The sequence below is a fragment of the Plasmodium relictum genome (genome assembly GCF_900005765.1).
Source record: "Plasmodium relictum strain SGS1 genome assembly, chromosome: 14".
Taxonomy (NCBI): domain Eukaryota; phylum Apicomplexa; class Aconoidasida; order Haemosporida; family Plasmodiidae; genus Plasmodium; species Plasmodium relictum.
In genome coordinates, this window is record NC_041692.1 from 2,235,175 (window position 1) to 2,261,793 (window position 26,619).

General features: G+C 17.8%; 11 protein-coding genes across 11 annotated transcripts; 5 read left to right on the plus strand and 6 right to left on the minus strand.

The window, feature by feature from the left end:
* Positions 1–1,021: 1,021 nt before the first annotated feature.
* PRELSG_1457900 (rab specific GDP dissociation inhibitor, putative) lies at positions 1,022–2,796 on the minus strand (the record flags this gene model as incomplete). Its single annotated transcript, XM_028679676.1, has 4 exons — positions 1,022–2,226; positions 2,383–2,475; positions 2,623–2,683; positions 2,779–2,796. The coding sequence occupies 4 exons, from the start codon at positions 2,794–2,796 to the stop codon at positions 1,022–1,024; spliced, it is 1,377 nt and encodes a 458-aa protein (XP_028535365.1).
* A 1,043-nt stretch (positions 2,797–3,839) lies between these two features.
* On the minus strand, positions 3,840–4,415 carry TIM13 (mitochondrial import inner membrane translocase subunit TIM13, putative; the record flags this gene model as incomplete). The annotated part of the gene is made up of 3 exons (XM_028679677.1): positions 3,840–3,897; positions 4,083–4,255; positions 4,362–4,415. The coding sequence occupies 3 exons, from the start codon at positions 4,413–4,415 to the stop codon at positions 3,840–3,842; spliced, it is 285 nt and encodes a 94-aa protein (XP_028535366.1).
* Positions 4,416–5,937: 1,522 nt separating this feature from the next.
* Positions 5,938–6,843, plus strand: PRELSG_1458100 (syntaxin, Qa-SNARE family, putative; the record flags this gene model as incomplete). Its single annotated transcript, XM_028679678.1, has 1 exon — positions 5,938–6,843. The coding sequence occupies one exon, from the start codon at positions 5,938–5,940 to the stop codon at positions 6,841–6,843; it is 906 nt and encodes a 301-aa protein (XP_028535367.1).
* A 727-nt stretch (positions 6,844–7,570) lies between these two features.
* Positions 7,571–8,266, minus strand: PRELSG_1458200 (zinc finger protein, putative; the record flags this gene model as incomplete). Its single annotated transcript, XM_028679680.1, has 1 exon — positions 7,571–8,266. The coding sequence occupies one exon, from the start codon at positions 8,264–8,266 to the stop codon at positions 7,571–7,573; it is 696 nt and encodes a 231-aa protein (XP_028535368.1).
* A 967-nt stretch (positions 8,267–9,233) lies between these two features.
* Positions 9,234–9,485, plus strand: PRELSG_1458300 (conserved Plasmodium protein, unknown function; the record flags this gene model as incomplete). The annotated part of the gene is made up of 1 exon (XM_028679681.1): positions 9,234–9,485. One exon carries the CDS (start codon positions 9,234–9,236, stop codon positions 9,483–9,485), a length of 252 nt encoding a protein of 83 aa, XP_028535369.1.
* A 944-nt stretch (positions 9,486–10,429) lies between these two features.
* On the minus strand, positions 10,430–10,734 carry PRELSG_1458400 (conserved Plasmodium protein, unknown function; the record flags this gene model as incomplete). Its single annotated transcript, XM_028679682.1, has 2 exons — positions 10,430–10,495; positions 10,567–10,734. 2 exons carry the CDS (start codon positions 10,732–10,734, stop codon positions 10,430–10,432), a joined length of 234 nt encoding a protein of 77 aa, XP_028535370.1.
* Positions 10,735–12,479: 1,745 nt separating this feature from the next.
* On the plus strand, positions 12,480–14,477 carry PRELSG_1458500 (conserved Plasmodium protein, unknown function; the record flags this gene model as incomplete). The annotated part of the gene is made up of 1 exon (XM_028679683.1): positions 12,480–14,477. The coding sequence occupies one exon, from the start codon at positions 12,480–12,482 to the stop codon at positions 14,475–14,477; it is 1,998 nt and encodes a 665-aa protein (XP_028535371.1).
* Positions 14,478–15,360: 883 nt separating this feature from the next.
* On the minus strand, positions 15,361–17,088 carry PRELSG_1458600 (vacuolar-sorting protein SNF7, putative; the record flags this gene model as incomplete). Its single annotated transcript, XM_028679684.1, has 8 exons — positions 15,361–15,405; positions 15,485–15,543; positions 15,628–15,663; positions 15,753–15,810; positions 16,009–16,117; positions 16,514–16,740; positions 16,857–16,943; positions 17,026–17,088. 8 exons carry the CDS (start codon positions 17,086–17,088, stop codon positions 15,361–15,363), a joined length of 684 nt encoding a protein of 227 aa, XP_028535372.1.
* A 2,488-nt stretch (positions 17,089–19,576) lies between these two features.
* Positions 19,577–20,384, plus strand: PRELSG_1458700 (translation initiation factor SUI1, putative; the record flags this gene model as incomplete). The annotated part of the gene is made up of 3 exons (XM_028679685.1): positions 19,577–19,676; positions 20,014–20,114; positions 20,238–20,384. The coding sequence occupies 3 exons, from the start codon at positions 19,577–19,579 to the stop codon at positions 20,382–20,384; spliced, it is 348 nt and encodes a 115-aa protein (XP_028535373.1).
* Positions 20,385–22,276: 1,892 nt separating this feature from the next.
* PRELSG_1458800 (ubiquitin-conjugating enzyme E2, putative) lies at positions 22,277–23,851 on the plus strand (the record flags this gene model as incomplete). Its single annotated transcript, XM_028679686.1, has 1 exon — positions 22,277–23,851. One exon carries the CDS (start codon positions 22,277–22,279, stop codon positions 23,849–23,851), a length of 1,575 nt encoding a protein of 524 aa, XP_028535374.1.
* Positions 23,852–24,857: 1,006 nt separating this feature from the next.
* Positions 24,858–26,536, minus strand: PRELSG_1458900 (microtubule associated katanin, putative; the record flags this gene model as incomplete). The annotated part of the gene is made up of 4 exons (XM_028679687.1): positions 24,858–24,895; positions 24,981–25,031; positions 25,154–25,225; positions 25,576–26,536. 4 exons carry the CDS (start codon positions 26,534–26,536, stop codon positions 24,858–24,860), a joined length of 1,122 nt encoding a protein of 373 aa, XP_028535375.1.
* Positions 26,537–26,619: the final 83 nt, after the last annotated feature.

Genomic DNA, 26,619 nt, shown 5'->3' on the forward strand with positions numbered 1-26,619 from the left:
TAAACTTTCTGGAATGAATATAAAACTTTTAATAATTCATATTCTTTAAAAATTATATTGTAAAATAGTTATATTTAATATGAACCAAAAAGTAAAAAAAAAAAAAATTTTTTTAAATTATTCTCATAAATATTATTAAAAGTTTTTTTTTTTATTGATCATTAAATTATATGTAGTTATTTATAAAGGAATTTACATATATAATTAATATTAATTATAATTTATGTTTTAAAAAAATTCAAGGAATACTTTTATTCTATATATTTCCAAGAAAAAAATAAAATATTAAATCTTCACTTTTTTTTTTTTTTTACAAGTTGCCTGTAGGATTATTCGCAGAATTTACTTAAAATGGATAAATTTTGAAAAAAAATCTCAAAATATAATAAGAATAAAATAGAATATATCTTCTAAAAATTAATTTTTTATTTATATGATATATTTTTTTCATACACATAAATTTTATTTTCCTTTTATATAAGCTTCATATATAAAATTTTAAAAGAAGAACATGAGTATTCCTCTTATTTTTATTAAAGTTATCAAAAAATTATAATATATTTATGTTATTTTCAACAAATATTTATTATTATATATAATGGATGTAAAGGTTTTATATTATTTCAAAAAATATATTATAAATATTATATGTCTTTAAAAAAAAAAAAAAAAAAAAAAATATTAAATGGTAGTAGTAATTTACATAAAGTTCATTATTTGGTTTTAATTTTTTTTTTTTTTCTATATATGGCTTATACGTTTTTGTGCTTCTATATAAAAATAAGTGAATGGAAAATGTATTAGATTTATTTTTTACTAATAGACAATTTTATACTTTTGTTAATAAATATGAAAAGATTCGTGAATTATCTTATGTAGTATGTAAATAATTTGAAGATTATTTTGATTTGCTTTAACTGTAAAATACTATAACATTAATTATATTTATAGTTTAATAATAATTTTTAAATTCTTCCATTTCTTTTTTATTTATTTGAATTATTCAAATTAATTATTTTATTTATTGAAGCTCTGCTTCATTTTCTTCGTTTGTAATTAAATCATCGAAATTTAATTTCTGTCCCCATAGATTTTCCCATATTTGTAAAAGATCATTTGTTGCTGTTTCAAAATGGGATGTAGCATCATAAGATGATGTGACAAAAATATTATCTTCTGGTTTGTTATCAATTGACGTATATAAATCAGATATTTTAACAAATTTTTCTTCAATAGATCCTAATAATTCTAAAGGTTTTTCTATTTCTTTTAACGGATTATCCGTTTCAACGGTTGCTGACACAATTGCTATATACTTTCCTTTGAGTGTAACTCCATGTTGAAAAGAAACAAGATTGATATAAATATCACTTTTTCTATTTAATTGATTTTGAGGAATTATAATTTGGCAACTGTTAGCTTGATTCGTTTCTGGAATTGGATTACTTAAAATGCAAATACATCTTATTACTTGACCAATTTTTTTTACTTTATTTTTTAAATGCATAGCATAACTAGGATCGCAAATTACTTTGTCACAGTAAGCAACTTCCCCATCACTTGCTTTTATTCCACATACTTTATTATTTTCATTAAAAATAAAATCAACAGCATTTTTATTAAGCATGAAAGTACCACCATTTATTGCACACATTCTAGAGAATCCTTCGGGAATTCCTCCAAGTCCATATAAAGGATATATGAATGGAGATTTTCCAAATGCTGAAATAGATTGCATATATAATTTTATTCTTTCTAAGGTTATATATGCAGGTTCTTTTAAATAATCATCATTTAAATAAAGAGCTACAGCATGCCCTAAAAAGTCAATAGTTAATTGGCATAAGTTAAAATATTTATATATATCCATCATAGTTAATTTATAAGGATCTAGATTCTTCCATGTACTTTTATTATTTGAATCCCATTCACTTACATACTGATAAAAATTTTTGCATCTATTTTTTTCCATTAAAGATAGTAATGGAGATACTAATGCTTCCATATCTGTAGCTGGAACTTTATGTATAAATTTTTCCGAATATAACAATCCTTTTTTTTGATGTTGATAGACATATGACCCTTCCACAACTAGCCATTCTAAATAATTTGTTACTCTTGTTTTTTTTAATATTTTTACTAAATTTCCACCAACTAAAATAAATTTGGGTATTAAATCAACATTCCAATGTCTATTTTCTCCATATTTACTTGGAATTTTTTCATCTAAAAAAAAAAAAATTATTAATAAGTTATAAAAATTAATATAAAATGTCTTCATACATTATTTTTTTTTTATAATTATTACTATAAATTAACAATATCTATACATATATAATATTTCAAAATTTGTGTGTATATTTAATATATATATATATATACCTGGTTTAAAAGTGTTATATAAATTTGTTAAATTTAAAGATGCTGTTTCTCCACCATAATAAGGATTTCTATCTAATACTAATATTTTTTTTCCTGTACATATATATGCAATAAGTTTTATCATTCAATTAGTTATATTTATTTTATTTAAAACATATGTTAATAAAAGTAAACAGAAATCCATGTATCTATTTCTCTAACTATATATATATATATGTTTTAAATATATAAAATTTTTACCATAGTGTGACAAAAGTCCACTTAAAATACATTCTTTTAGTCCTGTACCTAAAATAATTACCTAAATAAAAAAAAAATAAAAAGAATATAAGGAAATGAAACTGCTTTAAAGCTATATAAAAGGAAATTTCTTTTTTCTTTTTTAAATTTTATTACATCATAATGTTCATTCATTTTATAATTTCAACACTCTAAAAACTAAAAATTTTATCTTTTTTTTTTTTTATCTTAATATTAGCTTATGACTTTTTTTTTATTTATTCCTTAAATTCCACTGTATCTAAGACTGATAAATTATAAAAACTGTTTCATAAAAAATAATAAAACAAATTCAACAAAAAAGAATTAAAAAAAATTTAAAAAAAAAAAAAATAAAATATAATAAAAAGTAAAATTAAGTAATTTTTTTAGGGTTATATATATATATATATATAAACTTAAAAAAATAAGCAAAAATGAATAATACTAAAATACTAAAAAATTTTAATTTTAAAATATAAAAATATATTTTAATTTTAAACATGTGCTTATAATTAATCTATTTATTAGTGAAATAATATATTATAATTATATCATTTATGCTCATGTACTTTTTATATATATTTATTTTCTAATATTGCTAATGAATTTTTTTACATCATTTTTTTTTTTTTTTTTAAATATATTATTTTTCCAATATAAAAAAAAAGAGTTGTTTATTTTTTCTTTCCAATTGAATAAAATAATAAATAAAACTACACATTACACTACTATAAAATGAAAACTTATGAGTATAGATTTAAAAATATAATAACCATTAATAAAGTATGTGTATTTATATTTTTTATATTTCGTAAGCGTTTTTAATTAAAAATATATTTCCAATAAAAAATTTTTCTTAAGCGACATATTTTTATTTTGCCAATAATTATATTATCACAATCCTTTTTCTTTTTTCTTTTTTTTTTTAATCTATATTAATTGAAATAAAGAAGTTTTATAAAAAATAATAAAAAAAAAATAGTCTAATTAAAAAAAAAGTTATAATAATTAAAAGTTTGACTTAAATGGTAATAAAATATTTTTATAGATTTTTATAAATATGCTAGAATAATAAAAATAAAAATGATATTATTAACAAATTTACAATTGTCTTTAAATTAATTTTTTTTTCTTCTCAACAAAAAAAATTAAAATAAAGATAAAACAACTAAAGAAGAAAAGGCACTAAAGTTAATTTATAAACTCATATAATCACTATTTGATTTTAAAAGTTTTGTCATTTGCTGCAAACGCCTAAGAAGAAAAAAAAGAAAAAGAGAAAGTATATATATATACAAAATGAAAATAAGAAATTATATAAAAATTATTTTAATATATTTTTTTATCTTTGTAAATATAAAACACATCTTATGAAAATATATATTTCATATTATTATATTTTATTCTATTTAATAATAATTTATTAATTTTCTATTAACTGATTTAAGAAAACATTTGTATAAAAATAGCTGTTTGCACAATCCCAAATACATTTTTGTTCATTTGTGTTTAATTTATGTGTAATTTTTGTTACGCATTTATTAAAGCATAAGTCCATTACTTTCACATTCTCTTTCTGTTTTTGTACCATTTCTTGTAAACCTAACAAAACCTTTAAAAAAAAAGAATTATGAAAACTTATAATAAATATATATTTACAATTTTAATTATATATTTAAATTATTTATTATCGTTATATATATATATAAATATAATACAGCTGCTTTCTGTTTTTCATCAATGTTATCATCTGCTGATAGGGAAAGATCCATTTTTTCTTTTCAAAAGAATAAATGTTATTTACTTGTATAAATTTTATTTTTTTAAATAATATAAATATAATAAATATTTGTTCTTAGAAGAAATGAAAAAATTATTACATGTTTTATATTTAACTTATTTTTTAAAAGAAATTTTTTTTTTTTTTATGAATTCTAAAAATTTATAATCATACAAATATTTGCTTTTTACCTTATATTTTTTTTTATTATTAATTCAATTTATTTTACTTTTCTTTTTTTTTTTTTTGTTAATTGTATACTAATATATTTTTACAGTTCCATTGCTTATTTAATTAATAAGTTTATGTTAAATTAAGATGTTTAAATATTTTTTACCGAAATATAGTATTTTTAAGAAATAAATTTTATACTTATATAAATGGTGTTGTGTCCTGCGATAATATCTTTTTTTTTTATGAAATTAAAAAAAAAAAAAAAAATTATGAAAATAGAAAAAGAAAAAAAAAATATATTTTTTTTTTTTCAATAAATTAATCATTTAAAAATAAATATAATTTCTACAAATATGATATTGATATATATTCCTTATGTTAATTTTTTAAATATAGATTGATATTGAAAAAGATAGCTAAAAAGACAATTGTAGGTAGTTTTACTAACATATTTTCTTTTTTTTTGATTTAAATGAAGACATTTTTGACTTATAGATGTAATGAAAACTGAGTAGTATTATAGTAATAGAATATATAAATATATTTAAACGTCAAAAATTATATATTTAACTTAAAACATGAATATATTTCAAATTTACTTTTGATGCATATGGTTGGTTATTAAAAAAAAATAAAGTTTTACTAGAATATACTACAAATTATTATTTGAAACTATTTAATATCTACATTATGTTAAAATATGAATATTTTTCATATGTATTCATATATATGTATATGCTTCCATATTTTTGTAATCATTTACATCTCTTTTAATTTTCATAATGAAAATTATTTTAATGGGTATTTTTATATAAAAAGTTATTTTAAAATAATTTAATTTACAGGTGTGCAAATTAATATCAAAAAAAAAGAAAATAATAAATTATCAATTTTTCTCTAGTGGGTGCCGACTTTTACAAAGGAAAAAAAAATGATTTTAACAAAATTTTTAAAATTAAAATACTATATCTCTTAAAAAAAAAAAAGAAAAAAACGAAAAAAAAAATTAAATATATAAGTAAATAGTTAAATATGATAAAAGAAAATAATATTTTATTAACGTATATACATAAATATATTCATAAATGTAAATTTACAAAAAAAAAAAAAAAAATGAAATAAAAAATATAAATTTTATTGAAAATTAATGATAAAGGATAAAAAAAAAAAAAAAAGAAATATGTTTATATTTCTTATATTTATGTAAAACACTGAAGAATGTGTTTTATTTTAGTATGCATTGCTAAAATCAAAAAAAAAAAAAAAATATTAAAGGTTGATATGATTTTTTAAAATTGAAAAAAAAGAAAAAACTTTAAATATATTCAAAAAGAAAAAAAATGGCTACGGATATAATATTTAGAAATATAACAAATACCTATTTTGATTATAGAAGAGAAATTAAGAAAAAAAAAAATAGATTTAAATTATCAGCATACGAAAAATTAGACGATGAAGAATCAGGTAAAGAAATTTTACTTCATCAAAATGAAGACCTTGAAATGCAAAAACAAACAATGTTACCACCATATTGGATAGAAAAAATTGAAGAGTGCTCAGAGGATATAAATAATATAAAAAGTAAATTATTAGATCTTCAAAAATTACAAAAAAATAAGCTTTTAAATGTTTTAAATAATGATGAAAAGCTAACTGAAAATATTACTGATATGTCTGCAGATATAACATTTTTAATAAAAAATTGCGAAAAAAAAATTCAAAGTATATCAAATGATGATGAAGATGATAAAAATAACGTCATTGAAAAATTGAAAAAAAATGCTAAACATAGTTTGGCATCTCAACTACAATCATTATCTCAAACTTTTCATAAAAAACAAAAAACATATATAAAGGAATTTAAGAAATTATCGAATGAATATGACCAAATTGAAACTTACCAAAATTTTAATGTAGATGAACATCAGTTGTATGATGAAGTCAACGAAGTTAGTTCAGTGAATATTACTAAAAGAAATAATGATTTAAAAAAAATAGCTGACACTGTAATTGATTTGCATAATATTTTTAAAGAATTATCTGTTATGTTAGTTGATCAAGGTTCACTATTAGATCAAATAGATTACAATATAGACATCACATTAGATAAAAGTGAACAAGGATTAAATAAATTAAAAATTTTACAAAAAAGAGAAAATGATAAAAGAGCTAAAAAATGTATATCTTTTCTTACTTCTTTAATTTTTGTTTTATTAATTTTAATTATTATAAAACACGTATATTAAAGTTACATAAGATACTTTTTATTTTTTTTATATTACTCCTTTTTTTCCTTTATATATATATTGAATTATTTTTATCCTCCATTTTTAAATATATATGAATACACATATACATATAGAAGGATAATAAGTGACAAAAAAATTGTTAATTTATTTGAACAATTTTCTAATTTTTTTTCTTTTTTATCTGAAAGTAATATCATTATATGCTCATTTATCAAAAGAATTTAAAGAAAAAATATTTTTATGTTATGCTTGTTTTATGTTGTATTTCAAATATATTTCTTTTTTTAAATGACTATATATCATTTATATTTTTATGTATTTTTTTTTTTTTTATTAATATAATAAATAAGATTTTTTAAACAATTTATTTTGTATTTTGTTTTAAATGAAACATTTCTTTTAATTAATTTTTTAGTGTATTAAACAATTTTTTCAGTGATACGTTAGTATTTATAAAAATTTCTAAACAAAATACATATTTATAAAAAATTACAATATTAATAGTTTTTAAAATACAAAAAAATAATGATTTGCTAATAATGCCGTTAAAAAAAGAAAAAAAAAAATATTTTAAGTATTAATCATTTTTAAAAAAAAAGGAAAAAATTTAGATTTTTAAATAAATTATGTAAACATGCTAAACCCTTTAATTTCTATATTTATACTATATTCTATAAATTTAAAATTTGATTTAAAAAAAATATAAATATATATATTTGTATTTTTAGACAAATGAAGTAGGTAATCCTAATTCTTTAATTTCTGAATTTATACCATCTTCTAATTTTGAGAGTAACTCTTCTTTTTTTTTCTTTTTTTCTAATTTCTTTTGTAACTTTTTTTCTTTTCTTTTTTGTGCTTTTTTTTCCTCAATTTCCTGTATTTCTTTCAGATTTTTTTTTGCTTCCTCATATGCGTCTTTTTCAATTTCTTTTGTTTCGTTTTCTTTTTTATCTTTAAGAATGTTTAGTTTTTTTTTAACATCATCTAATGTAACCCTTTTAACTTTCATACTATATCCTAACATCCTATTATGATTTTTTCCATTTATATGATCTAAATATGTTTGAGAATCTTTAATAATGCATTCACATATTTTACAATAGAATCCCCCTTGTTCTTCTTTAGGAGTTTTTTGAGTTAAAATTTGAATTTTTCCTAGATTCTTTTCTAAGGACAAATTTTCTTTTCTTTCTTCTAATAATTTTCTTTCTGAAAGTACAGGGGGAACTTTCTTTTTTTTTAAATCAGGCAATAATTTTAATATTAATTCATCTTCTTCATTCGTAACTTTTTCATCTGCTTTTTTTTGATAATACTCTTTATCCCATATTTTTCTTCCATAATTATCAATGTTTAATCTTTTTTTATTTATGCTATTATTTTCATGTGAGTCATCAATATTCCTTTTTTTACTCATTGCTCTATAAAAATTTTTACTTTTATCATCATTCAAGTTAAAGTATACAATTAAAAATGGAACCTTCTCTAAATATATATTTATTGTTATATTTTTTTAATTCATATATAATATTTTTATGAAGTACTATTGTTAATAATCATTCACTTCTTATTTTGAAGCACTTAAAGCTTTTTGGTTCTCTATGTTTATCATTTATATATATATAAATTTTTTTTTTTTTTGTTTGTAATTTTAAAAACTTTAATTTAAATGTTATTTTTCATTTTAACTAATTTTTTTATACAGTTTTATTTTTATTCAATTTTTTTTTTTTTTTTTGTTATTAAATTCTAAAATATAAAATGAAAATTGTTGGAAAAATGCCAGTTTGCCAGTCCAAGAAAGTTCTAAAAATTTTATCACAAAATTAAAATAAAAAAATCTAAAATATCTATAAGATTAAATAGCAAATTTTAAAGGACATATATGTCAAATTTTATAAATACATCTTTTAAATTTTTTTTCGCAGAAAGCATTCAACAATGCTAAAGTTCATTAAAAAAAGAATGATAAATTGGATTCATAATTTAAAAAATAATTGGAAAACAAATACTAATAATTTGTAAATAGGTTCAAAAAAAAAAATTTTTTTTTTTTAAACAGTCATTATAACATCAATTTTTTAATTATTTGAAAGTTTATATAATACAATAACTTACATAAAATAAAGTGTATGATTAATAAATTTGGATATTCAATTCATAAAGATGAAAAATAGTTTAATCAAAAACAAGATTTAGTAGTGTTTTTCTTTGCATCTTTAAGAATAGCCTTATTTTTAAGTTATAATTTAATATAAATTTTCATTAATTTATTCAGAATTACAAGCACTGATATATTTTAATGTATTTTATACACTAAAATACTTCAAAATTAAAGGGAAAAGAAAGGAAAGTTTGTGTAATAAACATATTAAAAGAATAAAATGATGTATATAAAAAATTTAAATGTTGATTTAGACCCATATAATTCTTTAATAGAGCGAAGACATTTTCCATATTTTATCGTTATGTTTGAAATTTATTCATTTATAAGCATTTTTATTCTACTTGATCATCAGCATACGAAAAAGGAAAAACGTAGTACTAAACTAGGTATTTTTCTGTGTTTTATAACATCAATTAATGTTGGATTGTCCATTTTTTTTTTATTATTATACTTTAACATAAGCTTGTAAATTCCACAAGACTCCAAAATTTGATAAAGATATAAATTTTAATACAATATAATGGCAAATTTTTTGTTTTATTTGATATTATTTTTTTTGTAAAATTGAATATCCTACATACATAGTATTTTTAATTTAAAAATTTTTTTTTTTCTAAGCTCAAAATATGCTTAATGTAATTTTCCTTTTTTGCTTATTCAATTTATAGTAAACTAATGCATATATATAAACATTTATAAATATTAAATTATATAAAATAATTTAAAGTTGCTAATAGAAGTATATATTAATTTTTTTTATCACGATTCATACTCCTGAAAAAGAATTACTGAATTCAGTAATAATTATATTTGTAAAATTATTTATAATATTGCTATTAAGAAAAATAATATTAATAATAAAGGCAATTTTTCAAATAATAACTTTCATTTACATTATCGATATGCATAATGAACAAAATATAACAAAAATATTTATCTAAGGTAACATTTGTAAAAATACCTCAAAATATTTAAAATGATAATTCTAACTTTTTTTTTTTTTAGTAGTAACATTTGTGATTGTATTTAATATTTAGAGAAAATATTTAAGATTAATTATATTTATTTAAAGAAGTTTTAAATATTTAAAATAAACAAATAAAATTATAGTATATACTATGACTAAAATGTCATTTCTTTGAAATATAAATAAATAAAACTCATAAAACATTAATGAAAAATTATAAATATATATATTGAAAAAATCAAATTAAAGAAAAAAAGTCAAAATTAAAAGAAACTTAAAAGAAATTAAAATAACAAAAAAATAATAGAAATAAAATATTAAAAATAAGGGGAAAAAATAAAATCAAAAAAATAAAAACCATAAATTTTTTATTATTAAAAAGTAGTATTAACATGTATAAATAAATAAAAAATCAAAATATATAAGAAAAAAAATACATTATTTACTTAGAAACAACAAAAGAATTTATTTATATATCCTGGTTTTCGTCTATAATATATAGCCGTTCCATCCTAAAGAGATTAAAAAAAAAAATTTGTCAAATATAAAATAAATTAATTTACAATTTATATTACATTTATACCTTTAAGTATTCAATATGGTATTTTTCCTTTTCCTCTCGTGTTGGTTTATCTAAATGCATAGAGGTATCAAAAAAATTTTCAGTTCCATATTTTACATATGGTGATTTTAATAATTCGTTGATCCTATTTTGTGTTGATTGGTAATTATCACATTTATTATCTTCCATTTTCTAACTTTAATATATATATGAGCTATTTTAATTTTTAAAGAATAGACGAGTATAAAAAGGCTTGACTATGATACAAATATTTTAAGAAGAGCAAATAAAAACTTGAGTTAAGCAAAATTTATATACCAAAAATAAAATATTAAATAACATCAAAAAATATATAAAATACTCTTTTTAATTAAATTATTTATTTATTATTTTATTTTTTTAATTTTATAATAACATCCAGAAAAAAAAAAGGTATTGTGAAACTAGCTTTTTGTTAAGTTGTATGGCTAAAAAAAAAAAATAGCGTAAAAAAAATTATTCTTATATAAGGTTAAAACATGCAAAATTAGAAAAAAAAACTTAATCTCTTATACTTATATGAGATTATTTTCTGAATGTTCATTTTGTTTCCTTTTTATAGATGCAAAAGTCATTAATATTTTTGTTTTATTTAAGATGGCTTTTAAGTTAATTTGCCATGTATTTATAAAAATATTTTAATATTTAAATTTTCTCATTTAACTTTTTATAATTATCACCCCTTTGATGTATATATTTACTTTTTTTTTTCTTTTTTCTTCTTAGATGAATTTTTACATTTTTTTAATTTTTCAAAAATATTAATTTTACAAAAAAAATTCATTCTTAAAAGACATTTTTTATTATACTGTATGGAAAAGAGAATGTGTAACATTTAAATATGATATATAAAAAAATGGGATATAAATAAATTTATTATTATAATACATCAGTCTATTATAAATTTAGATAATATTCTTAAATTTTTTTTTGTATTTTTTCATATTTATTATTTTACTAAGATAATATTATCTAATCACATGTGTGCGAAAAACTTTAAGGAAAATAATCGAAAATTTTTTTTTAAGCTATATATTTTTTACTTTTCTTTAAATATACATAATTTAATTATATCATTAATAATCTTTCAAAAAATAAAAGGGTTAATTAGTACTTTTCTGTAAGATTTTTTTTTTATATTGCTACTTTTACAAATTTCTCTTTTTCACCTTTTTTATCTAATGCTCTCTTTTTTCTCTAATATATATATTTATTTTTTATAACGATGAGTACTTTCTAAATCCGCAACACAATATAAGATATACAAAAATAGTAAAAGAAAAATATTTAATAATATGATGTTATATTAATATTTTGTTAAAACTATAAGCGTTTCTTAAGTTATCAAGTAAAATTGTGCATATTTATTTTATAAAAAATTATATATTCCTATACAAGTCCGTTAACGTTAAATATTAAAAGTAAAAAAAAATATATAATGATTTTTATTTTATTTTTATATTAAGAATATGATTCTTTTTCAATTTTTTAACATTTTTATAACAGAGATTATTAATATGCACTGTTAATTTTTCCTATGAAAATTACTCATAAATTTTCCATTTTTTTAATAGCTATATTTATTAAAAACATAACAATATATATAAAAAAATAATTTAAAAACTTAATAGAAAACAAAATATAATTTTATGAATTCTTGTTTTATTCAGAGATTAATATAGATTAATTCTATAAATTTTCTTATTTTTTTCTATTTGTATTAAAAGTTGAATTTAAGTTATAAATTTTTTATATATTTATGAAATTATAATTTAAAATAAAATTTTTTAAAAAAGAGGTTTTTCAATTAAAATGTCGTTTATAATTAAAAATTAGAAAAATTAACATGAACAAATGCTAATTTTTTTTTATCGCTTTTGAAACAAATAAATACTATGACTCAAATAAAGCCCCTGATGCTAGATCCAATTAAACAAATAAAATTCGTTGAAAAGCCAAGGTATTATTACGACACATCACATATTGATATTCCTTGTTTTAAATATATCGATAAAAGATGTGTTGATTTACACAAAAATTATATTTATAAAAATCGTTACTTGAAAAAAACAATTTTTGTTGAAAAAATTAAATACATACCAAAATTTGTAACAAAAGAAAAAATTATAGATGTTCCTCAGATTGTATATAAAAATAAATATGTAGATAAGCCAATTTATATTATGAAAAATAAGATAATTTCTAAACCAGTAAATATGGTAGTAGAAAAAGTTATACCCATTTTAAAGGAAAAAACAAAAAATAAAACAAAATGCTTAGACGAAATAGAAATAAATAAATTTTTGGAAAAAAAATATGTTAAAAGTACTATAAGTATTAAAAATTATGATAATAATGTTATTCGTGCATGTAGTATTTTAGAAACGCTCATAAAAAAAACTAACAACAAAAATTACAAAATTTTTTTTATATATTTAAAGAGTTATTTGAGATTCCGCAAAAATGTATTAGGTAATAATATCAATTATTATAACTTAAATAGTGCCTCGTTTTTGAAAAATAGAAATAATGAAAACATTCTAAACATAAAAGAGGAAATAGAAGAATATGAAAAACATGATATATTTTTTAATAAGGAAATAAATAAATTTATTTGTTGCATCCTAGAAGAGAATAAAAGTAATTTATATAATAGTTGTAAAGAAGAAGTGGAAAATGAAGAAACACCTCATATAAAAAACACGAAAGAGCCAAAAAAAAAAATAAATTTAAATAACTATGTAATAGATCATAATATATATATGGAAAATGAAAATAAGCCCTCATTGATTTCAAAAAATAATGAAACAGAAAATCTCGAGTCTCCTGTTGTTATTCCATATGAATATTTCATAAAAGGAAAAAAAGAAGAAATTCATTTATTAGATGGAAAATTAAATGAAAATTGTAATGTTTTACACCCGATTTTTTCTGATTTAAATAAATTAAAAAAAAAAGAAAATTGCAACGAAATTAAAATATCGGAATTACATATAAATTTAAAAGTAGAAAATAGGGAAAATTTTAAAAAATTTTATGAAAAAAGTTATGAAAAACCCTATTTTGAATTTTTAAGTAATGAAGAAAGTAATAATTTAAATTTGCGAAAAAAAAAAGAAAATAACGAAAATATATATAAATGTAAAAGAACAATGAGAAAATCTGCTATTATACAAAACTCTAATCGAAAAAAGAGGGAGCAAAACAACAATAATACATTAGAGAAGGATTATAAAAAAAAAAATATAAATGAAACATTATGTAAAAAAAATTCAAGTGACTCTGATCTAATTATAGGTAATTTTATAAAAAATGTTAGAAATGATAAATTACTGTATAGGCATAAGAATGAAGTAGAAGAAAAGTTCAAAGAAGAAAGAAAAAATGAAAATGAAATTCTCTATATAAATTCATTATACAATAATAATTATTCTGAACAGTCTAATATAAAAAAAATTGAAAATGATAAAATGGTTGATGTGGAAAGTAAAAAATATATTAGAAACTGTTACAAATTAAATAAATTATTGGATTACAAAAAAAGTATTAAAGAAGATGAAACAATCTTTATATTATTATATAAAATTATAAATGAATTAAAAATTCATAATAATTACACAAAGAATAAAAAAATTGAAGAAAAAAAAATTATGTATATATATAAAGCACAAAACATTATATACAAATATAAAAAATTATTTGAAAATCATAGTAATAATATACAGAAATTGCATTATTATTTAAAAAAAAACGAAGTGATCCTATTGAAGGATATACTTGTTTATATTGTCGAGGTTATGAATAAAATAAAACGTGAATATAAAGGAATGGAAAAACAAATTGAAAAACAAATTCTCGAATTAGAAGAAACTATTTGTAATAGATCAACATAATGATTAAATAGGCATTCTAAATTAATTTTTCCCACTAATTTAAGGTAACTTTTGTAAAAAAAAAAAAATTAAAAAGAACTCAAAAAGTTGACAATTTTAGCCTTTATTGAGATTAGGTAGTATTAAATTTTCTTTTTTCTTTAGTGTAGAATTAATAATTTGCCTTACTTTTTAATATTGAGTACATCTACATATATTTTATTAATTCTTTTTAATATTAAAATTTTGTTTAGTATAAATATATAACTTTAAAATTCACTTATATATATATTGATGAATTGTTTTTAAATTTAAAGAAATATATAAATATATTTTCTTCCTAATTTTAACAAGAGAATATTTTTAAATTAATAATAAAATAAAAAACTTTTATTCGCCGATTTTTTTTCTACTAACTCTTTCTATAATAATTTATAAAAAATAAAAAGAATATGAGTATATGATACTTAAAAATAAATAGGTTACAAGACAATATGTTTGTTGCTTTTCATGAATTTGTATCGATGAATATTTAAAAAAAAATATAAAATAAGGTTGCATACATGTATATATCTCTTATAATTTAAAAAAAATTTTAAATTATTATCTTATGAAAAAGGTTAAACAAAACAAAAAAAAATTTACATTAATTTAAATAACAGAATAATAATGTTATAACATAATAAAAAGAGAAATAGAAAAAGAAAAAGAAAAGGGAAAAGAAAAAAATAAAATTTGAATTAAAAGAATATTAACTAATCAATTTTTTTTTAATAAAAAAATTAATATGAGGGAAATATAAAAAGATAGTTAAAAATTTCTTTTTGCTATTCAAAAGTATGTTTTATAAATTTCACTAAAAATCCAACAGGGATGCCACATTTTTTTTTTATACATTAACATTTTAAGTCATTTCTCCAATTAATTCTTTTAGTTCTTCGTCATCAGACTAAAAACAACACAAACAATAAAATATTTATTTTCCCAAAAATACTATAATATATATATAACTGTTTTAATCATTTTACCTCTTCTTTAACTTTTGAGACTTGCTTCTCAGTATTTGTTAAATTTACTTTTTCTTTATCTAAAAAAATTAATGAGTAAATATATATATATAAATAAAAAGAATATATTTAAAAAAAAAAAAGGAAAAAATTTGGGATTCTACCTTTGGGTAATTCTGGTATTTTATTAACTTCAACACCTAAAATAAAAGAAAATATATTAACAAATTATTAAATATTTATGTATATATAATTTATATTAATATAGACAATATTAAATGAATATTACTAAGTTTTTCTTCCATGCTTTGTTCCTTTAATAAATTAAGTTCTTTATCTATTTCATCCTAAAACAATAAAATTTTAAATACATTTTTAAAAGGAATTAGATATAATATTTTTGATATATTTTGAGAAATTAAAAAAAAAAAAAAAAATGTATTTTCATGTATATTATGGATTAATGTTTTATGATACAGTAATAAAAAAAAAAATTATAAATAAATATAAATAAAAATTAAAAAATATTTTTCATAAAAAATTACATCATCAACATTATTTATTAGATTAAAATTTAGGGCTTGATTAACTTCTTCTTGAATTTCCTTATTTTCTTGTATAGTGTCAATGATTTTTTCTACTTTTTGAGTATTACTATAATAATAAAAAAAAAATTTAAATAATTTATAAATCTAATAAAAATAATAAATACATATTAATGATATCATAAAATCAACACAATTTTTAAAAAAGATAAATAACATAAAATATTGTTATTATTATTATAAATCCTAGATATGAAAAATTATTAAGAATATAGACAATAATTTTTTTTCTAAGTTTATTATTCCTAATATATAATTATATTATACTTTATTTTATTATTAATATATTTATCTATTTATATACATATTTTTCTTATCTCATAATTTAGTATTTTAATTTGAGCTATATTAAATATAACTAATTATTAAACATATATATATATATATATATATATATATATATATATATATATATATATAATTTTTAAATTAATATTAGTCATACATTTCATTATTAAGTTTTTTATGTGTATTGGCAGCATATGATAAGGCATTTACAGCAATTTTATGTAAATGCATATTTTCTAAATTTATCATATTGTCTTCCAATGTTAATCTATTATTTAGAATATTCTCTAATTCTTGTTCATATAATTTTTTTCTTTTTAATAATATTTTTGCATTATTCATTTGATTTTGATCAACTTTCTGTTTCGCTTCAATTTCCATTTGCTAAAAAAAAAGGAAAAAATTAGTTTTTACATTAAATGCATATTTCAATTATTTGATTAAAATAACGGTGTGCAATTTATTGAAATGTATAAAACTTGAAATTTTTTAACTTTTACCTTAATTTTTTTTTCAACTTGCACTTGCTTTTTTTCTAAAGCATCTATTGCTTCTCTGTTTTTTAAAACTGCCTTATATATTTCATCCTGTTAAAAGAAAAAAAACAAAAGAAATTATAATTAAAATTTATTGTATCAAAAATATAAGGAAAAGTTAAAGTAATTTTACACTATTTTTTTTATCATTGATGCATTCAGAACTATTTTTCTTTTTAGAGAACCAAAATCTCATTTTACTATATTAATAAATATTTGTATCCACTATAAAAGTTCTCTCAATACAATAATGTTAAAAGAGCACTAGAAGCTCATATAAAAAAAGCAAAATATAATATAAAATTATAAAACGTCTATTAAAAAATTAATTATTTTTTTTTCAATTTTTACAAAAAACTATTATTTCTTCACATAATTGTTTTGGGAATAAAAGTATTTTATATTTTATTAATTTAGTAATTAAAAAGAACTAATATTGTGCACGATTTTAATATAATCGTAAAAAATATTGTGAGCAATACTTTTTTTTGTCGATACATCATTTAAGAATAAATTTAAAAAAAAAAATTATTTATATCAAAAACGTATACTCTTAAAGAAATATTTTTTTTTTCTTGCAATTAATTTAAGTTGCAAGGATATGAAAAAACAGTGTATTGTTAATTATTTTTTAACTGAATAAGTGATATTAATCTGAATTTTTTTTTTTAATGTAGTGGTTTCATATTTTTAGTGTAACTTCAATTTATTTATTTATATATCACTTCGTTATTATTCTTTTTAAATGTAAAATATCAAAATTTTATAGTTTAAATATATATACTATATTACATTATATTATATTATATTATCTTCTTTTAAATTCAAATTGATTCTTAAAGTATTGAATTGCCAAGATATTGTCACTCAATGAAATTCAAGCATTAAAGAGATAAATGCAATTATATTCAAAAATTAAGGTATTGAAATTAGAAATAATGAAATTATAAAATACCGAAATGACAAAATATTGAAACAATGAATTATTTAATAATTGTATATTATTGTGTTGAATACTAAAACCTACGCAATTACTGGAACCTTTTTATACTTTATTTCCAATTTGTGAACAAGAAACAAAAGTCAACAATTTCTTTCCGTGTTACGTAAATTTAAATAATGCCAAACTTTTAAAAGAAAAAAGAAGAATCTTTTACAAAAAAATAATTATTTTACTATTTGTAATTTTCCTTTGTCTTTTAGAATAAAATATGTTAATAACATAATATAAATAAGATATACTTAAAAAATTGGAAAAATTTTTTATATAATTAATAGTTCCTATGTATCCAATAGCATGAGTTTTATGAATCTATCATTTTGTTATTTAACATATTCTATTATGAATATAACTCTAAATTTTTTTTTACATTAAAAACAAATATTTGTTTTTTAATGAATAATAAATTAACTTTCTAACATTATAAAAAAACAATTAATACTTTAGAATACAATTACATAGAAAAAATTATATTAAATTAATATAGATATATATATAAAACACTATTTTGTAATATTTTACTCATATATATATATATATATATATCAAAAAAGTTAAGCAAAAAAAAAAAAAATACATTATTGTATGTTAGTGAATTTATGTAATATTTAAATTGACATAAAATCATATCCTTTTAAAATATATTTCAAAGAGATTAAACTTAAACTTCCATTCACTAAAAAATATGTTATTTTAATTATATATAAATATATTTTTAAATAATTTTAAATTTTCCCAAAAATTTAGATAAATTATATATTTTCCCAATAAACTTTCATAAAAAAAATATGTATATTTCTTACAAAAATATGAAAAAAAAATTTCATTTGATATATTATGAAACATTCTTTGAAAAAAATAAATTATATTTTATTTGTTTGAATCACTTTTTAATTGTTGTAGATATATTAGGAAAAAGGAATATTTAAAATTTAAATAAAAACTTATTTTTAATATTTTTTGTTATGTTATTTTGTGTGCAAGATTTTTACATGTATGTGAAAAAAAAAATAGCTGTGCAATTTTTTGCATCGAGAATGCCTTTGTATTTAAAATAATAAAAATATATTTTTATAAACATGCTAATTAATTTTTTATTTAAATGATATATACATGTACACATATATATATACATATACGTATATATATATATATATATATATATATATATATATATATATATATATATATATGTATAATATTAATATTTATATATTTTTTTCTTAATATTTTTTTATAAAAATTAACCGTTTTACATTTTTATAATTACAATTACACCATGCTAAGCATAATTACCAGCAGATTCGCATTTTTTTTTTATCGACCTTCGAGCATGCAAAACTTTTTTACTCATAAAAAAAAAAAAAAAAAATTCGTAAATACATACAAAATTAAAAAATAGTAAATACATATAAAATTAAAAAAAAAAATTATATAAAATTTATATAATTTATATATAAAAAAAAAATTTTTTTATGATCATCCGTTAAAATTAAATTATTTTTTTTTTTTACAATTCTTCATAATTTTTACTTTTATATATATTTTTTTTTTTTTTAATAAATTAGAAGGAAACCTTTTATATACATATATATATATTTATAGTTTTATTTTTTTGCTTTTTCAATTTTTTATTTTCAATTTTTAAACAAATTTTATTTATAATTCGTCTTATTAAATCTTGATGAACCTCGCTATACAGAATCTTGGTATTAATGACCCCTTTACAAATGAAAATATTGTCGATAAGGGGAATGGTAAATCCAACACGACGAATTTAATACGTAAGTTTGGATTTATGCTTTTAAATTTTTATATTTTAATATTAATTATATAAACTATTTTATTAATTTTATTTTATTTTTTACAAACATCATTACAAAACAATTTTTTGCTTAATAAGTAATGAATGTTATATAAAAATTTGTAGTATATATACATATTAGTATATATATATTTTTTATATAATTGTTTTGCTGATAAAAACTATTTGGTTTTTAAATTTTATTTTTAATTCTTAAAATATGGATACAAAGTTTCATGTTTATATTTAATATGAAGTAATTTAATTTCTTACAATATAGGATTATAAATTTATATATTAATTATATGTTGCTACAGATATTAGAAATCAACAAAGAAATGGTAGAAAAAGTGTCACTACTGTACAAGGTTTAGGAAAAGCATATGATTTGAAAAAGATGGTCAGAGCCTTAAAAAAGGTATATATAAAGATTTAAAAAAGATACAAAAAAAAAAAAAAAAAAAAATTAAATAAACTCTTAATTTTTTTTTTCTAATTATATAGTTAATTTATATGTATACTAATTTTTTAATTCAAATAGGAATTTAATTGTAATGGAACAATTATAGAAGATATAGAACACGGTTCAATAATTCAACTACAAGGAGATAAAAGAAACAACGTTAAAGATTTTTTGATACGAGAAGGAATTTGCGCAGTTGAGCACATACGTATACATGGTGCTTAAGTATATTTTATTCATCTATTTTTATATATATATATATATATATGTATATTTACAAAAAAAAAAGCAAAAAATAAACAAAAAAAAAAAATATAAACTATATATTTTATTGTTTAAACAAATAACAATTATAAAACTTCGGGAGAAAACAGAGACAAATAAGGCATTGATATTTATTAAAGTTTAATATGCCAAAATATTGTATATATATTTACGATTGCAATATATATTTTTTTAATAATTAAAATAGCTTTTTTTATTATATTAATTTGCTAAAACTTAGATGCAAACATTTTTCTTTTTTTTTTTTTTTTTTTTCTTTTTTATTGCATAAAACGGTTACATATTTAATTTATATGAATTGTATACAAGACAAATTATTTAAAAACATATGTATACAAAAATAGTTGGGAATGATGAATACAGTTTCATCTACAATAAATAAAAAAATATAATAATAAATTAATTTTATCTTCAAATGTATATATATAATTTACAAATAATTTATTCACATATATTTTTATTCATTTAAATTTTTTTTTTATTACATTCATTCTTTTTTTTTTTGACATTTTAATATATATTCATCTATTCATTAATGTAACAACATAAATAAAAGAATGACAAGTATTATAACTCTATCTTTAATTAGTAATCATGTGCAAAAGTGAAAAATTAGCAAAATGATAATGAAAAAAATTTATTGTGCTTTTAAAAAAATGAGTATTCATGTTTTAAACGAAAATAAAAGTTTAACTTCAATGAGGAATTCTTTAAATGTACAATATATTTTAGATGTTTACTTCATTTTTTCTTTGTTATGAAAGTACATATAAGTTTCTTTTAGAGAAGTATTTCTTAAGCTAATTATTAAAATATGTATTTTCTTTAATATAATTTGAATATTATCAAAATATGTGTATATTTAACGGGCCCTACGTGTGCTCACTACAAGAACAAAAAGCGGTGAAAAATTTTTTTTTTTTATTTTAAAATTTGAATATATATTTTATTTACTAATAAAAATGTTTAATTATATAGAAGTTTTTGAATTTTCATTGCAACACAAATTTACTATGATATTAATAAATAATATATATATAGTAATTAAAAATTGTAGTATCCGAAATGTAATTGTAACAAAAAATACATTGTTTTTTTTATAAATAATTTTAAGTACACTTTAACAATTAGTTAAAAAAGAAGAAACATGAATATTGAATTATATTATATCAACCAAATTTATTATAACTACTAAATAATTCATCTTAATGAAAGAGAATAGTGTAGAAATGACTTTTAAAAATATTTTTTCTATTAAATTAAATGAACATCTTAATTCTCATCATTTTTCTATAATTTTAAAATTTTGATGATTTTTATTGAAATTTATAAAAAATAAATGAAAACTTTATTATTATCATATTATTTTCATTATATTCATTAACATATTTATTATTTTATTTTATTTTTTTTCTTGTGTGCACACAAATCTTTGCATTTTTAAGGTGCAAAAAAATTAATTTTTTGTAACTTGGAATGCAAAATTTTACATATATTTATTAGAAACTGTATCTATTTTATAACAATTTCAATGCATAAAAAAATTTTTTTTTTACTAAATACAAAAGACTTATATATTCTGTAATACAAAGAGATTTGAAAATTACAGGAAACTTTATGCTTTAAAAATGTGATTTATACTTCAAAACACTGTAAAACAACATTAAGATAAAACTGTGAATTTATAAAAAGAAAACGAAATTTGCTTCATATATAGAACTTTGGGAGAATAATAATATATATATATAAATGAATAAATATATTTAATTTTATAAAATAATTGTGCTCTATAATAAGTTTAATGAATTAATATAATTTTGAAAAATAAAATAATGTGGTATGATAATGAAAGAATTCCAGAAGAAGAAGGAGCGAGCAAATTGTTGGTAGGAAAAACATTTGCTTATTTTCCGAAGTACGTAGATAATGAAAATAGTGGCATTAACAATAAAAAATTATATGAAGGTAATTTAGATAATATTGATAATATTAAATTTGATAATAAAGAATATGTATTAATTACACAGAGGTTAGGAAGAACAATAATACCATTAAACCCTGAACTTTTAGCTCACTCAACATTTGATCAAGAAATTATTGATAGTTATTTAAATGAAATACATGAAAATGTACATAATTATTCTATATTAACTGAATACTCATTTCTTATGAATGAAATTCCTAGAAGCTTTTACTGTTTACCACAACCCGATAACTTACTAGTATGGGATGTTTTTATTATTTTATATAGTACACTTTATAAGAATGGAAAATTTAAATTACAAATACGCTTAGGTGAAAACTATCCTCATTCTATTCCTGAAGTATATTTCTTAACTCCTGTTTTTCATCCATTAATTAATCCCCTAACGGGAAAACTAAATTTAGGTTTGCAACTAAATAAATGGAATCCTACCTCTCATTATATGTCCTTAATATTTTTATATATAAAAAGGATTTTTCATTTACAAGACGAATATACAAAAGAAATAATTGAAAATGAAGAAGCATATTTTTTATTTAATAATGATAAAGAAATGTTCCTTAAAAATGTAAAAAAGTCTGTCGAAGAATCAAATAAAGCTATATATAACAAAATTGATAATTCTATGTTTAATTTTGAAGAAAATGAAGATAATACAGAAATAAGGAAAAAATTAGAAAGTATAAAGAATGATCAAAATTGTAGTAAAAAAACAGAAGCCTTTATACATTGGCTAATTAATGATTACCCCAATGAAACCGATCAAGACAATATAAATATATCAGATCGAAATATAGAACATGAAGAAAAAGAAATCCATAAAAATAAAGGTAATAAAGGTTATGATGAAAAAGATGATGAAAATAATAAAAAGAACGATTATAATGATAAAGAAAATAAAAGTGATAAAAAAAAATATTATGATGATAAAGAAAATGAAAGTAATAAAAAGAATGATTATAATGATAAAGAAAATAAAAGTGATAAAAAAAAATATTATGATAATAAAGAAAATGAAAGTAATAAAAAGAATGATTATGATGATAAAGAAAATAAAAGTAATAAAAAGAATGATTATGATGATAAAGAAAATGAAAGTTATAAAAAAAAAGATTATGATGGAAAAGATCAAAATGATAGAAAAAACGATTATGATGATATAGAAAATGAAAGTAATAAAAAGAATGATTATGATGACAAAGAAAATGAAAATAATAAAAAAAATAATTATGCTGATAAAGAAAATAAAAGTGATAAAAATGATTATAATAAAAAAGATAATGAAAATAATAATAAAAATAAGTATATTAAAGAAAATGAAAATGTTAAAAAAAATGATTATGATGACAAAGAAAATGAAAATTCTAAAAAAAATAATGATGTAGAAATTGGTGAAAAAATAAGAAAAAAAAAAAAAAAGTAAATAAATGGAAACCCAAAAGATACAATAGTAAAAATTAGATTTAAAAAAAAATTAAGCGCAGAAATATTAAGTTAATTTTTTATTAATTCTTCAATTAAAAAGAATAAAAAAAATATACATACGATTAATATATTAGACATTCAATTTAATATATAATTATGTATCATTAAGGATATATGAGAGAATTGATGAACTAAAAATAAAAATACATTTAAACAATTTATTATAAATTAGAATAAGTTTTTAAAACACAAATATATTTAAATAAATGATGCTAAAAATTATTAATCATGATATTAAATAACTCTATATAGAACTATTTTTATGAATAAAAAAATATATTAAATATAAATGTGTAGTAAAAAAAAAAAATAGCATCTTAAATACGTGATTGAAATATGTTAAAACTTGGAATTACTCTATTTTAATTTTATTATATACTAACACATATTTGTTTAAAATAAAAAATTAAAAGAAGTATATATGCATAAAGAAAATAAAATTATATTTGATAAAAAAATAGAATAAAATAATTCATTGAAACTTAATTTATGCTAAAAAAAAATAATGAAAAAAATACACAAATATATAAATAATTTATTAAATAGGAAATATTCACTAAAAAATAGAATAAAATAAAAATATGATTTCCACACAGTTTTGATGTTTATTTTTATATTACCTTTGATATATATTAATTTTTGCATAATAAATCTTAATAATGAAAGAATTTTAAATAATTAGTAACTATTATTAAAATATGCAAATGATGAATATACATATAAAGTACTAAAGCTTTTTATAACAAAGATGATAGATATTTGTAAAAATTGAACAATAATTATTTCAAAATAACCTATTTTTTCTATTATGTAAATGATATAATAATCTTCAATTTATATTACAATTTTTATACTTAAATTTACTTTTTCATTCATTATATATTAATAACTTTAAAAATTACTGAAATATATATAAGCCTAATAAACTCCTCATAGTAAAGAAATTACATAGATGGTTGCCACAAAGCTATATTTAAGCAGCCTAAAAATAATGTTAAGATAAGAACAAAAAAATCATTAAAATTATAAAATAAAATTTGTTCTTAAATGTTATTTCATTTTTTTACTTGAAGCCAGTATAGAGCACTTCGGATTAAAGCTCACATTTTTGGGAGGACCTGAAATAGAAATTTATTATTTATTTTATTTTCCCTTTATTTATATATAAAGAGAATTTTATAAATTGTTAAAATAAAAATTAAAACTTTCAGAATAAATAAAAAATAATTTTTTAATTTACCTTCATGTCCGTATAAAGATGTTATATAATTTCCATTTTCATTCCAAATGTGAATACCTGAATCTTTCCAACCTTTACATTTAAAAAAAATAATATTACATGAATATAAATTTTTTTTTTTTAAATTATGCATTAGAAATAAAAGTATTAATAAAATAATACCATGAGGCATATAATAAATAATACAGGATATATATATATAATAATGAATAAACTATAAAAGAAATTTACTATATATAAATAATTATTCTCTTATAATAATTTTTTTAATTTTAATTTATTATTGATATATTTGCTTTAATTTTATTTTATTTTATATTTTTCTTTTTTGCTATATATTTTTAATATAATACAACAAATAAAGTAAAATAAAATTTATATATATATATTAATGTTATATATTTCATTGAAAATTATCTTACCACACATAATGTACTTCCCATCAGGTGTGATAGTTGGAAGAAAAAAATCATTTTTTGAATTTTCAAAATGACAACTTAAATTGTTATTGTCTGAATCATTTAATTGATCGCAAAAATTAATAATAGAATTTGAGGAATTTTTTTTTTCTTCGATCAAGTTACTACTTATATCATAAAAATTATTATTTTCCGAATAAGTAGGATAATTATAAGAACATATATAACATCCCGTAATAGAATCAATTCTAAAATGCTTATTTTCATTAGTAGAAACTATTATCGATTTATTATTTGGTGTAAACAAGAGATTTGTGATGAATTCTTCTTTATTCATATTATTTTTTAAATTAAAAATATTGTACTCACCACTGTCATACATTAACAAATCATAAAAATGAATTTCTTGTTTACCAAATGAAGCAGCAAATATAACTCCTTCATTATCAAAAGAAGAAACAGGTCTCATAAAATTGGATTTATATAGGATTAAAGGAGAATCACAATTCATATAATATAATTTTATATGGCCATCGTCAGAATTAACTAACATTAGTTTTTTATTTTGATTTACACAAATACCATTTAATTCACATATATTCCCAATTTGTGGTAATGATTTTAAGTATTTATTTTCTTTTATATCCCAAAATCTCAAAAATTGTTTATGTTCTAAATTATTAGATTTCGTTGAACAAACAATCATATCATTACTATTATTTAAAAATCTTATAACATCAACTCCGCAGTTTTTACTATGTAATGTTTTTAAACTATTTCCTTTTACTAAACTATACACTGTTAAAGAATCATTTCCATTTGATGTTAATAATAATTCTCCATCATAACTCCATGCTAAATTTTTTGTTAAAGTATGTTTATATTTAAATGCTCTTATTACTTCAAATTTTTTTACTATATCATCAGTTAATTTAATTTTTTTATATAATATAGAATTCAGCATATTACTTCTAATTTTTAATAATGTTAATACTCATTGGTTTTTTTTCTTTTTTCTTTTTATAACTTTAGTCTTATACTTATTTT